Source organism: Odocoileus virginianus, chromosome 20 (genome assembly GCF_023699985.2).
Source record: "Odocoileus virginianus isolate 20LAN1187 ecotype Illinois chromosome 20, Ovbor_1.2, whole genome shotgun sequence".
NCBI lineage: Eukaryota > Metazoa > Chordata > Mammalia > Artiodactyla > Cervidae > Odocoileus > Odocoileus virginianus.
Window position 1 is genome coordinate 13,287,779 of NC_069693.1, and position 16,080 is coordinate 13,303,858.

General features: G+C 45.4%; 1 protein-coding gene across 1 annotated transcript; it reads right to left on the reverse strand.

Moving 5' to 3' along the window:
* Positions 1 to 174: 174 nt before the first annotated feature.
* Positions 175 to 6,344, reverse strand: PSMD8 (proteasome 26S subunit, non-ATPase 8). Its single transcript, XM_020881628.2, has 7 exons — positions 6,102 to 6,344; positions 5,013 to 5,085; positions 4,791 to 4,893; positions 3,213 to 3,378; positions 2,642 to 2,742; positions 1,437 to 1,548; positions 175 to 737 (listed from the first exon to the last, which is right to left on the reverse strand). Exons 1-7 carry the CDS (start codon positions 6,270 to 6,272, stop codon positions 600 to 602), a joined length of 864 nt encoding a protein of 287 aa, XP_020737287.1. The 5' UTR covers positions 6,273 to 6,344; the 3' UTR covers positions 175 to 599.
* Positions 6,345 to 16,080: the final 9,736 nt, after the last annotated feature.

A 16,080-nucleotide genomic window follows, 5' to 3' on the forward strand; every position in this document is an offset into this window, starting at 1 on the left:
GGCCCAGTCAAATTTGGACTCTGCCTTCAACACCTTGAGAACTTCAAGGGCAGGAAACATAGGCTGGGAGGTACAGAGGTCCTACGTCACAGCACTGGCTCAGAAGAGTGGGAATGAAGGACCACCCAGGCCAGGGCCTTGTGCCTTTTGTTCCAAAGAGGTCAATTTAGCATGTCATTTTTAAAAACTGGTTTAATTCATTGCAAGTATTTGTCAATATCAGGACATTTCGCCCCCTTCTCTGAAACACTGGTACCTTGGCCTGGCCTTCCCGAGTGTCCACAGCTAGCTGCAACAGTCCCTCTATTGGGGCCTGTCCCTCCCCCAGGCCACAGGGCCACTGGGCCCTGCAGTGGGCATCTGTGTTGGAGACTCTGAGCAACGGCCACTGGAAAGAGGCTGGCCCAGGGCTATCTCAGACTTCCTCAGGCCCCCAAACTTCCAAGTTCTTCAGAGATAAGAACTTATGTCCCTACCAATCCCCCTGGGGCGACAAGGGCCTAAGAAAGAAAATGTCAATCCATCTTTATTAGGGGGAACTCTGCACTGCAACTGCCTTAAATAATGCAAGCCCTGCCCCACCCCAGTGCCTGGTGGGCTCAGACGATCATCTCCAGTTGCCGGGCATACTCGATGACCTGTTTGGCCAGCTCGGTGGAAGGGATGGTGGTATCTTCTGGCTTCTGCTGCTGGCTGGCAAAGCTGTAGTAGTTGTTGAGGCCCAGGACCCACCCTCGCTGCAAGAAAGAAGAGATGGGAGATGGGTGGGGTGATCACACATACCCTCCCCAGCCCCCCAAGCCAGCACTTACCCATGTAGGCTCTGGCTCACTTTCCTCACCAACCCTGCTCTAACGTGCACAACCCTGGGCAAGTAATTTCACTTTTCTGTGCCCCCATTTCTCCATGTTTGAGATGGGACCCTAATTACACACCTCTTTGGGTCTGTTGTGGGGATTCAAATGAATCAAAAATACTGAGAACAATGTTTGGCCCAGAGTAAACGATCATTAGATATCAGCTGTCCCCAACACCCAAGTTCAGTTTCACCTATTCCAGTCTGATCATGACCCTTGTCAGTCACCAGGGCTGCTCCATCACAAGCATCAGCACCTCCAGGGACCCTGCTCCCACACAAACACCCCAGAGCCAATGAACCAGAGTCTTGTGGGGAAAAGCTGCACTCTCCAAGGAATTCTCATAAGGACAACCACCACCAAGTACTAAGCCTCCACCTCCGGCTGGTGCCAGGTGCTGGGCTCAGCTCATCCCACATAAGAAACCCTAGCCCTTTCTACAGACAGGGAAACGGAAGTTTAGAGAAGTCTGGCCACCTGCCTGAGGTCACACAACTGGAGTCTGGCTCCAGTGTCCCTCCGGGCCATCCCACCCTGCTGTCAGTGAGTGCACCCCATGGTCCCTTGACCTCCAGCCACCTTCTTGGCGTAGTCTGTCATCTTTTTGGGTGTGTTGAAGAAGAGGATCCGGGTGGCCTCAGTGAAGAGGATTTTCTCATAGGCCTTCTCGATACAACCAGCAATCTCATCCCTGGGGGAAGATGAGTCTCATTACTGTGCACAGACAAGGCCTGGCCCTTCAGTTCAGCACCTATGGCTGAAATATGTTACCTGCCCCATTTATCCCCTCGGGGCTCAGGGGAGAGTAGCTTGACTAGAGCTGCAAAGCCAGGGCCAGAGCAGGGCACACACTCAGGTCTCCGGGACTCCTGGGCCCAGGCTCAGATTCTCACTCCTAGCCACGAGGACTTCAGGCTTGGCTGAAACTGAGCCTCAGATTCACAGAAGGGGATCTCTTCACCTAACACCCTCCCCACAGGATCCAATCCCAAGGGGGTTCTTTGTACCCATTTTAAGAGGTCAACAATGAAGTAAAAACCAGCATGACATCAAGCCACTGAAATGGGAGAAGGGGTAGCTCTGGGCAAAAACTAGTGACAAAGAGGAGCATGCCCGTTTGAGGTATTTTATTAATATCTCTTAGGCCAGGTGGTAGGTATGTGGGCACTCATAATATTCCCTGTGCATTGCAAAGAGTAGAAATATTTCAGGGTTAAAAATAACCTAAACCTACTAAACTGCCTCTCCTCACTCCCTGCATCTCTCTGGGCCCAGCTTTGTCACTGGAGGAATGAAAACTCAATCTGGCACTTTGCCCGGGTGAACCAACTCTGACACTACCTGAACACTTGGACTTGTACACGTCATGCCCATCCGCCCATGCAGTGCCACCTGTGTACACAGCAACCCCCAAGGAGTGAGCAGGATTTGGTGGCCCTATTCTAAAGAACAGAAAACTGAGGTTGCAGAGTTTAGGTGACCTGAGGTGAAGCTAGATGACTCAAGGAGTACTTCCATGAGAAAGGCAGCAGGGTCTCTGAGCGCTGAGCTGAGCAATGTCTGGGCACCAGGCCCATGCTCAGGGTCGAATTCCACGGGCCCAGAGTGAGATGAGGGCTCTTACTACCATCTCATGACCAGCTGAAGTTCACAGAAGAGGAAACTGATGTGCCCAGCCTCCCCAGATCACAAGTGGCCCGAATGGGATTCAAACACAGAGCTGTCTGACTCTGAAGTCCAAGTTCTTTCTACACTCTGCAGGGCCCTGGCCCCCCGCCACACACCTGATAGTGTCAAGCAGGATGTCGATGAAGAAAGTGTAGCTCTCAGCAGGAATGTTGCCTTTGGCCAGGAATACCTTGTTGTAGCTGCCCTCCATCAGGTACTGTAGAGGATGGGTGGGGAAGAAGAGACGGTGAGTAAGAGGCAGCACAGAGGCATCCCCACCGAGGTCTCACTGTAATCCCAGTGCCTCCATAATCTACACTCTGCCAGGACACTCTCTGCCACAGAGTCACCATTCCCCATGCAGATGCGTCCTCCTCTTCTAGGAAGCCCTCCCTGGTATGTGTACACACACACACACACACACACACACTCATTTGTTTACTATCTGCTTCCTCACATGAATGTCAACCTCATAAGATCTGAGATTTGATCTGTTCTGTTCACTGTACAGTCGGAAAACCAACCAAAGTGCCTGCGTACATGGCTAGGGCTCAATATTTGTTGGACAAATGAGCAAATGAGTCCACAGGCTGAGCCCTGCCTAGTCTTCCAGGAAACCCTCCCGAGTGTCTCTCCCTGCACCGCTCCCTTTAGCCAGGCCCCCCCCTCCCACTTCCTCAGCCTCACTTGCTCAAGGGACACTGGATGTTTGATGTACACGTTGGTCTGGATGTCCTTGGCAGGCAGCCGCTCCAACTCTGTGTGGAACTCAGCCACCCGGTTCTGGGACAGCAGGAAGAGGAGGTTGAGGCCCAGGAGCTGGTGCATGTAGGCTGACTCTGGGAGCTGCTCCCTATGGACCAGAGTGGGAATCCAAGGTAAGCAGGGCTTAGGTACCAACCAAGCTCCCCACACCACAGGCTCCAGGGATCCACCCTGATGACTGTCCGATGCTCTCTCCTCGGAGGAGCACTAGTTCCTGGATTTTCACATATAACTGAGGCTCAAAGAGACATAAAGAAGTCACAATCATATGGGCCCTAGAAAGTGACCTCACTCCAGTAAAGTGACTAAGCCTCAGTTCCCCTAACTGTAAAACAGGTTATCATCACAGTACCCATCTCACAGAGGTGGGTTAAACAAATAGGGTTAACTGATTAAGTTATTTAATCCAGGTACAGTGATCAGAACGGTATCTGGCCCCAACAAATTCCACAGAAGTGCTATGATTATATTAATAAGCATTACCTTCACTTCTGGGGGGAAACTGAGAATTAGAGAGGTGAAACCACCTCCCAAGATCATATAATCAGGAAGGGGGAAAAATAGCTCCAAATTTCAGTTTTTCTAGCTTCTCCTGTCAAATTGTTAACCATCAGTCTCCATGGAAACCCGATTCGGTTATGAAACCATTCAGTTTCACATTCAACGTGCACTCAGTGAGTCTCTGCTCTGGGCCAGGCTCCATTCTAGGCTGTGCTGGGACACAGCAATGACCAAGACCCTTCTGTTTCTAGAAGACTCACAGTCCAGTAGGAGAGACAAGGCCAGGATGGGAGACAGACAGACAGAGGAGTCAGCACCCTCTCCAATGATACCCCATTGGAGACCACAGGAAAGAGCTTCGTCTGAAACCTGAGTGCTACAGAGAGTCATGACAGGTTCTAAGCAGACAATCAACATGGTCAAATCTTAGTGTCACAAAGATCCTACCAGCTGCCATGGAGGGATGAATGGAAGAGGGCAAGGCTGGGATCAAGGCAGGTAAAACGGGACGGTGGCTACACTGGGGAGTGGAAATTTAGAATGGGAATGTGAAGGAGGAGATAGACCAGAGGTTAACTGAGAGTGGACGGTGTAATCCCAGACTCAGGACCTCCAGGCCAACCACGAACCCTGAGGTTTCTGGGCACACAGCTATGCAAAGGGGAAATTCCCAGGTGAAGGAAGACGTCCCAAGTGGCTAGAGCAACAAGGATATAAAGCTGCCGTGTAAACCACCCACCCCCTCCAACACACACACTACTGTGTGCTCAGCTGCATCCAACTCTGTGATCCCACGGACTGTAGGCCACCAGGCTCCTCTGTCAATGGGATTTTCCAAGCAAGAATACAGGAGTGAGTTGTCATTCCCTTCTCCAGGAGATCTTCCCAACCCAGGGATCTGCCCACCTCCTGTATTGGCAGGCAGATTCTTTACCACTGAGCCACCAGGGAAGCCACTACACACACACACCCCAAATTAGGGGCTAGGTCCATCCTCACTTGTAATCGAAGTAGTAGCATTTGAGCTGGGCCATGTACCGCTCGAAGGAGGGGATGTCCTTGCGTAGGATACTCCACTGAGCCCCGATCTCCAGTATGTCACCTGTAGGCAACAGAGGAAGTTCTCAGGAGGTGACCAGGGTCCCGACCTTGACCACCACTGCTACCATTCCTGCCATGACCTAAGTCCATAAACCCCTCATCAACTCCAGTGACACTCACGGGCCAGAATGAGCTGCTGCTTGGTCAGTTTGGTCCCTGTGGTTGGCAGGAAGTTGAGCTCCAACAAAACCAGCTGAAGAGGAGGACAGGGGAAGAAAGGAAAGAAGATGGGACTTTAAGTATGAGTTATTTATTTTTATCTAGGCCTTCATTTTCCCACCTAGAAAATGGAGCTAGCCATCATCCCTGACTCATAAGGTTGTTATGAGTATTAAAGGAGTCAGTCCTCATAAAGCCATCAGATCAGGGCCTGGACACATGATGTGGGCTCATTTAGGATGACTTCATGTTACAAGTATTAATAGACCCGCTGGGGAGACCCACTCCATGCCTGACCCAGTGGAATCAAAGGGGTGGGGAGACCTAGCACCTTTGGTTCTTTGGCAACACTTTCCCACACTTGTTGGGTTGGGACAAGCTACCCCCCTCAACCTACACCAAGGAGGAAAGGGGGCTAATCTCTTCCTATAGTCCAGCTCACACATCATCCCTTATCAGATACACCCCCCTCAGCAACGTGGTCCAGCCCACCTGTACCCCCTCCACCTGGCCTGAAGCAATCCCAGCCCCATTAAGGTCCTGTGCTATAAGAGTATTTTTCCCAGCTTCAGTCCTGCCCTCACAACTTAGCTGGGCCCCTCTCTCCACAGATCTATCCCTAAGCCCCAGACTTCTCGGACCCCAACTTAGCCTGGTCTTAACCACGAACCCCATCATCTCAGCCTCCATCTTCCATGTCCCTGTCCAGTCCTCATTTTCCACTTGGTGGCAGCCAGAACCCTACATCACAAAAGCTGACAGCCCCGTCCTACCACTCTAACCAGCTAGGCCTCCAAGCACCAAAATTTTAACCTCTCACTCGGGTGTGCCAGAAACACCCTCTCCATCACCCCCCACCGTGGGGCCGCATTTAGTCCGTTCGAGGTCCCTCTCACATCTTCACGCCTCCAAACCGCACTTCGGCTCCTCTGAATCCTTCACCCTATTAGATAGCCCAGTCCGCCTTACTCCCGTCGGCGCCGCGGTTTCCCCCTGAGCCTGAAACTCGGTTGGATCTGGACCCCTCGAAGCACCCCGGCGGATCCTTACCTTGAGACGGCCCAGCTCTTCCCCGCACTTGCTAAGATTAGGGCTTTTCCGGTTCCACTCTCCCTTGAGCTGCTCGTACATGCCGGCCGCGGCTTGCAGGATTGCGCCCGAGGCCGCCGCAGCCCCCGAGCTCGAGGTGCCGGCCACCCCGTTCACCGCCGTGGCCGCCATCTTCCGTGATGCGGCAAACCGACAGCCCGATTTACGGCACCGACGCCTACAGACGCTCACCCGGCGGAAGTGGGGCCGGGAGGTGGAGCCCAAAGTCGGGGGCGGGGCTACGATGGCTTGCCTCCGCTCTCCGGGGTTAGCGTTCAGTCGCTCTCAGGGAGGTGCCCTCGGAGCCCGGCCCCTAATGATGCGTCAGCCGGAGCTCCGCCTCTAGTGTCACTCAAAATGGTAACCGGAAGTCGCTCCAAGCCCTAACTGAAAATGACAGTGGTCGCAACGCCTCCGCACTTCCCATAGCCAATGTGGCCGCACTGGTGTCACCCTGGGCTCTGTGTCTTGGAGATTTCACCTGCGCGGCACCTCTTTCTACACCAAGAGGTGGCGGCGGTGGAGCCATTTGAATAACTGTTATTCTTCCCATGTTACAGACAGGCTTTGAGAGACTGGGTAAACTTCCAAGAGACTAACGGCTGAGATTTGACTCTAGGTCTTTCTCACTAGTTTTCCACATTTTTCTCCAAGCTTGTACGAATACTCATAAACTTTACAAAAATCATCCAATATTAATGGCTTAAATTCCACCATATATGCAGGGAATGCCTAGTTGTTGTTGTTTTTTTTTTAATCCCTACCCCTGATTCCTCCATCTATATTACACCTGCCTATTTAACATCTACTTTTTCTCAATTCTCATGTCTTCCATCATTTAAAATGTCATAAGAGGTAAGGATATTTATCAGTTCTCTTTACTGCTGTATTCCCACCGCGAGGAAGACAATATTTGTTGAATGAATGAACGAGTGTGTAAATAAATTGTGTCTTTCAACCATGCTCCGCTGGGCTCGTCCTGCCCTCGCCCCCATCCGCGCCAACGGTTCCCCAGCCCAGCCCATTTGCCAAGGATCTAAGCTCCCCAATCAGGGATTGAACCTGGGACATCCAAGTGAAAGCACCCATTTCTAACCACTGGACCGTCACGGAATTCCCAAGTTGTGTCTTTTAAAAAAAAGTTTTTAAGGAAAAACTGCATCATATTAATGCTATACATATTTTCTAAAAAGCACCATGCTCTTTAGCAATACACTAAAGACATCTCTAAGAGATGGGACTACCAGACCACCTGACCTGCCTCTTGAGAAACCTGTGTGCAGGTCAGGAAGCAACAGTTAGAACTGAACGTGGGACAACAGACTGGTTCCAAATAGGAAAAGGAGTACATCAAGGCTGTATATATATTGTCACCCTGCTTATTTAACTTATATGCAGAGTACATCATGAGAAACGCTGGGCTGGAAGAAGCACAATCTGGAATCAAGATTGCTGGGAGAAATATCAATAACCTCAGATATGCAGATGACACCACCCTTATGGCAGAAAGTGAAGAAGAACTAAAGAACCTCTTGATGAAAGTGAAGGAAGAGAGTGAAAAAATTGGCTTAAAGCTCAGCATTCAGAAAACTAAGATCATGGCATCCAGTCCCATCACTTCATGACAAATAGATGGGGAAACAGTGGAAACAGTGACTGCCTTTATTTTTATGGGCTCCAAAATCACTACAGATGGTGATTGCAGCCATGAAATTAAAAGACGCTTACTCCGTGGGAGGAAAGTTATGACCAACCTAGACAGCATATTAAAAAGCAGACACATTACTTTGCCAACAAAGGTCCATCTAGTCAAGGCTATGGTTTTTCCAGTGGTCATGTATGGATGTAAGAGTTGGACTATAAAGAAAGCTGAGTGATGAAGAATTGATGCTTTCGAACTATGGTGTTGGAGAAGACTCTTGAGAGTCCCTTGGATTGCAAGGAGATCCAACCAGTCCATCCTAAAGGAGATCAGTCCTGGGTGTTCATTGGAAGGTCTGATGTTGAAGCTCAAACTCCAATACTTTGGCCACCTGATGCGAAGAGCTGACTCGTTTGAAAAGACCCTGATGCTGGGAAAGATTGAGGGCAGGAGGAGAAGGGGACAACAGAGGATGAGATGGTTGGATGGCATCACTGACTCGATGGACATGGGTTTGGGTGGACTCCGGGAGTTGGTGATGGGCAGGGAGGCCTGGCATGCCGTGGTTCATGGGGTCACAAAGAGTCAGATACAACTGAGCAACTGAACTGAACTGAAAGACATCTCTGGAGAATAATGGACATATTTCTGACACTTTAAAAAAATGCTGCATAATATCCCATAATGTGACTACACAATTCATTTAATGGTTCCCATTGACATTTTCGTTATTTTTGTTTGCCATTTTCAATAATGTTGCAATAAAAATTCTTGAGGTGAGGGGGAATTGGAGAAAGGTGATCAAAAGGTACAAATTTCTAGTTATAAATAATTAGGATGTAATGTACAACATATGACTGCAGTTAACACTGCTGTATGATATAAAGGAAAGTTGGTAACAGACTACATCTTACAAGTTCTCATCACACAGAGAAATGTTTTGCCTTTTTTTCTTTCTCTTTACTATATCTAATCTCAGAGGGAGAACAGTGAGCAGTCTTGAAGAAAAATCTTAGTTCTCTGCTAGGGGATTAGACCTGGGTAACCTGGTCCTAGCCCTTAGACCACCTGGGGTCTAGAGGGTAGAAGCAAAGTGGCCCTGGCTTTTTCTCCCACTTGAAAGCAAGAATGTTTCCAGGAGGCAAGAACTGTAAAAACAGGTACTGAGACTTTGTACTTATTTTTACAATTTTTGCCTCCTGGAAACATGTATAGGCGAGCACACAGAGAAACAGGTTGTTTAAGACAGAAGCAAAGCAAAAATGCATGCCCAAAGAGGAGTTTGGACATCCAGAGCGAGGAGTGCAGTAAGTAAAAAACTAGGTGGCACTAATAGTAAAGAACTCGCCAGCCAGGAGACATAAAGAGTGTGGTTTCGATCCCTGGGTGGGAAAGATCCCCTGGAGGAGGGCATGGCAACCCACTCTAGTATTCTTGCCTGGAGAACTGCATGGGCCGAGAAGCCTGGTGGGCTTCAGTCCATGATGTCTAAGATCATGACATCCAGTCCCATCACTTCATGGCAAATAGAAGAGGGAAAAGTGGAAACACTAACAGATTTTATTTTCTTGGGCTCCAAAATCACTGTGGATGATAACTGCAGCCATAAAATTGAAAGACGCTCCTTGGAAGAAAAGCTGTGACAAACCTAGGCAGTGTATTAAAAAGCAGAGACATCACTTTGCCGACAAAGGTCTGTGTCATCAAAGCTATGGTTTTTCCAGTAGTCATGCACTGATGAGAGAGTTGTACCATAAAAATGGTTGAGCATTGAAGAATTGATGGTTTTGAATTGTGGTGTGGGAGAAGACTCTGGAGAATCCCTTAGACTGCAAGATCAAACCATTCAATCCTAAAGAAAATCAACCCTGAATATTCATTGGAAGAACTGATGCTGAAGCTGAAGCTCCAATACTTTGGCCACCTGATTCAAAGAGCTGAATCATTGGAAAAGACCCTAATGCTGAGAAAGATTGAAGGCAGGAGAAGGGGCTAACAGAGGATGAGTTGGTTGGATGGCATCACTGACACAATGGACATGAGTTTGAGCAAACTCAGGGAGACAGTGAAGGACATGAAGTCTGGCCTGCTGCAGTCCATGGGATCGCAAAGAGTCAGACATGACTTAGTGACTAAACAACAACAACAAGGCAGAGATGTGTACCTGGGGAGAAATGGTATGGGCATCCTCTCTAATGAGAGGAGCACAGTAAGTCTTAAGTCAGAAGCTAGGGAGAGGAGTGTGAGTGTCCTGAATGAGGAGGAGAACAATAAAGAGGTAATGTAAATCATTTATTTAAGACAGTCCTTCCCGATCTTTGTTTCAGTTAGGTTGAATCGCTCAGTCTTATCCAACTTTGTTTACCTTTGGCCAATTATCTTATTTCTTTCTTCACATCTCACTAGTCCTTGGACCCTCCCCAAGATGCCTGCGCAAGTTTTTTAAGATGGATCCCACCACAGAGGCTTGTGGGTGCATGTCCTTACTTATTATGGGATGGAGCCCCCTTGCTTTTTGACCCCCAAGAAGTCTTCCTGTGCATGTGTGGACAGGGAAGTCTTTTTTGACCTCAGGAGTGGGCATCTTGTCTCTTTGCTTTAGCAGAGCTCAGCTTTTGCCACTAGCTTTGTCCTTGGAGTGTCTGGGTGAGAACAAAGCTTGAATTTTACTCCACTTGACAAATACCAGGTGTCTGGCCCAGAGGCCCACTGTCTCCTACCTCATGTCTACATGAGAAGAATGGGTGTTAGCTGGACCTATTGTGGTAATCGTTTCACATTATATGCATATCAAACCATCATGCTGTATGCCTTAAACGTACGGGGATGTATATGAATTATTTCTCATTAAAATGGGTGGGCAGGTTTTTGTTTTTTTGAAGATTCTTACATGCATTTGCTTGAATACACTTGTTTTAGTGCTAAGGGACAGATCCTAGGAATTAAGATTACTGAGTTGAGATAGGTGTATTTTTCATTTTAATAGATAAGATTGCTTTTCAAAGTTGTAGCAGTTCACAGTTCCACTAGCAATGAAAGTGCTGATGGTATCACTGCTACTGGGCTTTAGAACTTATTTTTTTTCCTTTTACCAGTCTGTTACAGGACAGGCACTGGTTTTTTTTATTGCTGTTGTTGTTGCTTTAGTTTGGATTTCTGTACTAATAAGGTTGAGACCCTTTCCTTCATTTATTAAACATTTTAATTTCCTCTTCTCTAAAATTTTCTGCAGGATTATTGCATTTTTCTAAAAATTTATTGTCCCTTCTGATATTGGAGTTAAAACATTTTATCATATATGTTGCAATTATTTCCTTTGGCCTATTGTTTATTTTCTGAATACATATATAATTTATTTATCCATCTTTTGCCTTGCAGAGTTTTCATTTTTACATAGTCAAATTTTTGAAACTTTCCCTTTATGACTTGTTTTCCCCCTTTGTGACTTCCATATTTTCTATTTTGCTTAAGAAGTTTTTGCCATGTCAGAGTAAAACAAATATTCTCCAAAACTTTTTGGTAAAGTATTTGTGTTTTCCACATGCAATTTTTATTACACTTGAATTAATTTTTGCATATGTCATGAAATCTAAATTTGATATCATCCTCACAGGCAATTTTTTTCAGAACCATTTATTAAATAAGCTATCACTTTCTCACCAATATGAAAAGCATTTATATCTTACATTAAACCTCTTCAGTAATCAGACATGTTAAGTCGTTTATTATATTCTATCAGTCTATAGTTATTCTTCATAAATACCATATTGTCTTTTTGTTTGTTTGTTTTTCTTCATTTCTCTGTGCTGGTTTTCTGTAGTTGTGGTGAGCAGGGGCTTCTCTTTGTTGAAATGCACAGGCTTCTCATTGCAGTGGCTTCTGTTGTTGCAGAGCACGGGATCCAGGATATTCGGGCTTCAGTAGTTGCGTCGCGTGGCCTCAGCAATTGTGACTTGAGAGCTCTAGGGTGCTGGCTGAGTAGTTGTGGTACGTGGGCTTAGTCGCTCTGTGGCATGTGGGATATTCTGGGTCCCCTGCTTTGGCAGGTGTCCCCTGCATTGTCAAGTGGATTCTTAACCACGAGACCACCAGGGAAGCCCCATACTGCTTTTTAAATATTTATTCTTGGTAAATATCATACTGTTTTTTGTATACATTTTATATATATATATATAAACATATATATTTCACACTGAGGTGAAACTGACATAAAATTAATCATCTTAAAGTGAACAATTCAGTGTCACTTAATTAGATCCACAATGTCATGCAAATACCACCTCTAAAAAAAAATACCACCTCTATCCACCTCCAAAAACATTTTCATCGTCACAGAAAGAAACCCCACTCCCCTTAAGCTGTTGTTTTCCATTCCCTACTTTTCCCTCACCCCTGGTAATGATCAGTCTGCATTCTGTCTGTGTATTTACCTATTCTAGGTATTTCATATAAACAGTATCTTAAAATACAAGACCTTAGATGTCTGGCTTCTTTCACAAAAACCATTATGGTTTCGACCTTAATAGATGTTGCAGAATATATCAATACTTCATTCCTTTTTATGGTTGAACAATACTCCATTGTATGGATATACATTTGCTTATCAATTCATCCGTTGATGAACATTTGGGCTGTTTTCACTTTTTGACTTTGTGAATAATGATGATATGAACATGTATGTACATGTACTTGTTTGAGAACATATTTTCAATTCTTTTGGGTTGTATATCCAGAAATGAATCTGCTGAATGACTCGGTAAGTCTAGGGTAATCATTTTGAGGAACCACCAAACTCTTTTCCACAGTATCTAAGCAATTTTATATCTCCACCAGCAACATACAAGGGTTCCAGTTTCTCCATATCCTTGCCAATAGCTGTATCTGTTGTCATTTTTTATATTATAACCATCCTAATAGGTATGAAGGGATATCTCACTGTGGTTTTGACTTGACTTTCCCTGATAATTAATGTTGTTGAATGTGCTTTTAATGATCTTTTCATTAAAAAATTAATGATCTTTTTGTGTTTATTGGTTATTTTACATATCTTTTTGGGAAAAATCTCTATTCAAGTCTTTTGCCATTTTTAATTGAATTGCTTATGGTTACAGAAATTTTTCATTTTCTATATTGTAGTCTTGATCAAATATATGATTTACAAATATTTTTTCCTATACTATGGGTTGGGTTTTTCAGTCTTGATGATATCTTTGATTCACAAAAGTTTTAAATTTTGATGAGGTTCAATTTATGTTGCCTGTACTTTTGGCATCATACTTAAAATACCATTGTCATGTCAAAGATTTCCCCCCTGTTTTTTTTTTATAGTTTTAACCTTTTTTTCCACCCTGAATTCCTTGTGGGATCTTAGTTTCTTGATCAGGGATTGAACCCAGGTCGATGGCAGTGAAAGTGCTGAGTCTTAGCCACTGGATCACCAGGGAATTCCCAGTAGTTTTAATTCTTAAATTTAGAAACCTTCTGTTTTAAAATCATTGTCTTTTCCTCTTTAAAAAAAATTATCTATTTGGCTCTACCGGGTCTTAGTTGCAGTATGTGGGATCTAGTTCCTTGACCAGGGATCAAACCTAGGCTCCCTTCATTCAGAGTGGGGATCCTAACCACTGGACCACCAGGGAAGTCCCTTAAATTTAGAAATCTGGTCTGATTTTGGTAAATTTTTGCACCTGGCATAAGATAAGGGCCTACTTTTTCCCTTTGCATGTGGACATCCAGTTTTCCCAGTACCATTTGTAGTTAAGAGTATCCTTTCTCCTTGGATGGGTCTTGCACCTGATCAAATATCAATTGACTATATGTGAGGGTTTATTTTGAGCTCTGTGTTCCATTACACTGGTCTGTATGTCTGTCTTTATGCCAGTCAGACACTGTTTTGATTACTGTAGCTTTGCCATTTTGAAACAGAAAGTATGAGTCTTCCAACGTTGTTCTTCTGTTTCAAGGTAGTGCTGGCTATTTGGAGTCCCTTGCAATTCCACATGAGTTTTGAGATGTTCAAAATTGCCATTGGGATTTTGATAGAGATTGCACTGAATCTGTACAGCACTATGGCTCATGTTATGGACTAAATGGTATTCCCCTAAAAGGTATATGTTGAAGCCCTAACCCCCAGGACCTCAGAACAAGACTATATTTGGAGATAGGGCCTTTTAAAAGGGGATTATTTTCAGGACTTCCCTGGTGGTCCGGTGGTTAAGAATCTGCCTTGCAATGCATTGGGACATGGGTTTGATCCCTGGTTAGGGCCTTTCCTGGTGACTCAGATGGTGAAGAATCTACCTGCAACGTGGTTAAACCCAGGTTCGATCCCTGGGTCAGGAAGATCCCTTAAGGAGGAAATAGAAACACACTCGAGTATTCTTGACTGGGAAATTCCATGGACAGAGGAACCTGGTGAGCTACAGTCCATGTGGTTGCAAAGAGTTGGGCATGACCGAATGACCAACACACAGGGAACTAAGATTCCACGTGCTGGGTGGCAGCTAAGCCTGGGTGCCACAACTAGAGAGTCCCCATGCTGCAACGAAGACCCGAAATACACATTGTAAAACAAGGCCCAGTGGACCCTAATCCAATCTGAAAGGTGTCTTCATAAGAGGAGTACATTTGGACACATGAAGAGAGACCAGTGACATGACAACACAGAGGAAAGACTGCGAGGACACCACGAGAGGGCAGTCATCAGCAAGCCAAGAAGAGAGGCCTCGGAAACCAATCAGAAGCACCTTGATCTTAAAAGGTGTGTTGTTATGGCAGCCCCAGCAAACTAATACAGATGGTATTGCCAACAATATTAATTCAAGAACATGGGATGTCTCTCCATTTATTTAAGTCTTTAATTCCTTTCAGCAATATTTTGTAGTTTTCAGTACACAAGTCTTTCTCCTCCTTGTATAAATTTATTCTTAAACATTTTATTCTTTTTGTTGTAAGTAGGATTGTTTTTAAAAATATTTTTCAGATTATTCATTGCTTGTATATAGAAATGCAACCAATTTTTGTGTTGATTTTGTGTACCTCAACTTTACTGAACATGTTTATTAGCTGTTTTTCATGTAAGTGGACTCTACCTATAAAATTTTATTGAAAATGGCTTTGGCATTTAACTGCCATCTGCCATATGCCATCTGTCTTTAGTAATCAGGCAATTTGATAATCTTGCTCAGCTTCCTTCTATTTCTATTTGATTTAGGATTAATGCAAGAAATGGATGTTGAATTTTAGAATAAGCTTTTTCAGATACCTTTTCATGTAATCATACAGGTGGTACACCTGAGCCTCTGTTTCTTCATATATGAAATGGGGATAATGATAGAATTTTCCTAATAGAACATCGTGAAGATTCCTTGCGAATCTAAGAAAAGGGATCTGCTATAGGCTGAAAGTTTGAGTTCCACACAAATTTCTGTGTTGAAACCTAACCCCTAGCATAACTGTATCAGGAGGGGATTAGATTTTGAGGGCAGGACCCTCGTAATTGATATTAATGCCCTTATAAAAGAGACCCCAGTGACCTTCCTCATCCTTTCTGCCATGTGTTGTCACTGTTGTTTAGTTGCTCAATCGTGTCTGACTCTTTGCAACCCCATGGACTGTAGCCGTCCAGGCTCCTCTGTCCATGGGGGTTCTGCAAGCAAGAATATTGGAGTGGGTTGCCATTTCCTTCTCCAGGGGATCTTCTCGACCCAGAGATTGAACCCACCTCTCCTGCACTGGCAGGCATGTTCTTTGTCACTGAGCATCAGGGGAGCCCTGGTGGCTACCATGTGAGGACACAGTAAAAAGATGGTCATCCATGAACCGGGAAGCAGATTCTCACCAGACGCCAAATCTGCCGGCACCTTGATCTGGGACTTCCCAGCCTCCAGCAGTATGAGAAATAAACTTCCGTTATTTGTAAGCCACCTAGTCTATGGTCTTCCGTTACAGCAGTTCAAATGGACTTAGGTCAAAATAGGATGTTGTCTTGTCACATTTTCCTTAATTTGCATTAGTGCAATGAATTTTGTTGATAAATCTGTACATGCAAATTATTGTGCATATTGCCTGGCCATTGCTGACCTCCCTGCTGAACCCCAGACCTGAGTTCCCGCAGCCTCCTGAATAGACTCCTCTAGAAGTCTCTGGGACCTCCCACACCTACTGTGACCCCCAAATGGTCTTAGTGTCTCCCCCTAACCTGTTCCTTTTCTTCAGTTCCCATCTCAGGAATAGCCTCTTTGTCCCCTAGTCCCCGGGGTAGAGGCCTGGACCTTTTCCTAAAAGCACCCACTCCCC

Coding starts and splice junctions, on each gene's coding strand:
- PSMD8 (XM_020881628.2), bottom strand. CDS start 6,272: ATGGCGGCCACGGCGGTGAACGGGGTGGCCGGCACCTCGAGCTCGGGG. Junction 3,379..4,790: donor TGCTACTACTTCGATTACAA/GTGAGGATGGAC, acceptor TCTGGTCCATAG/GGAGCAGCTCCCAGAGTCAG. Junction 2,743..3,212: donor ATCCAGTGTCCCTTGAGCAA/GTGAGGCTGAGG, acceptor CATCCTCTACAG/TACCTGATGGAGGGCAGCTA.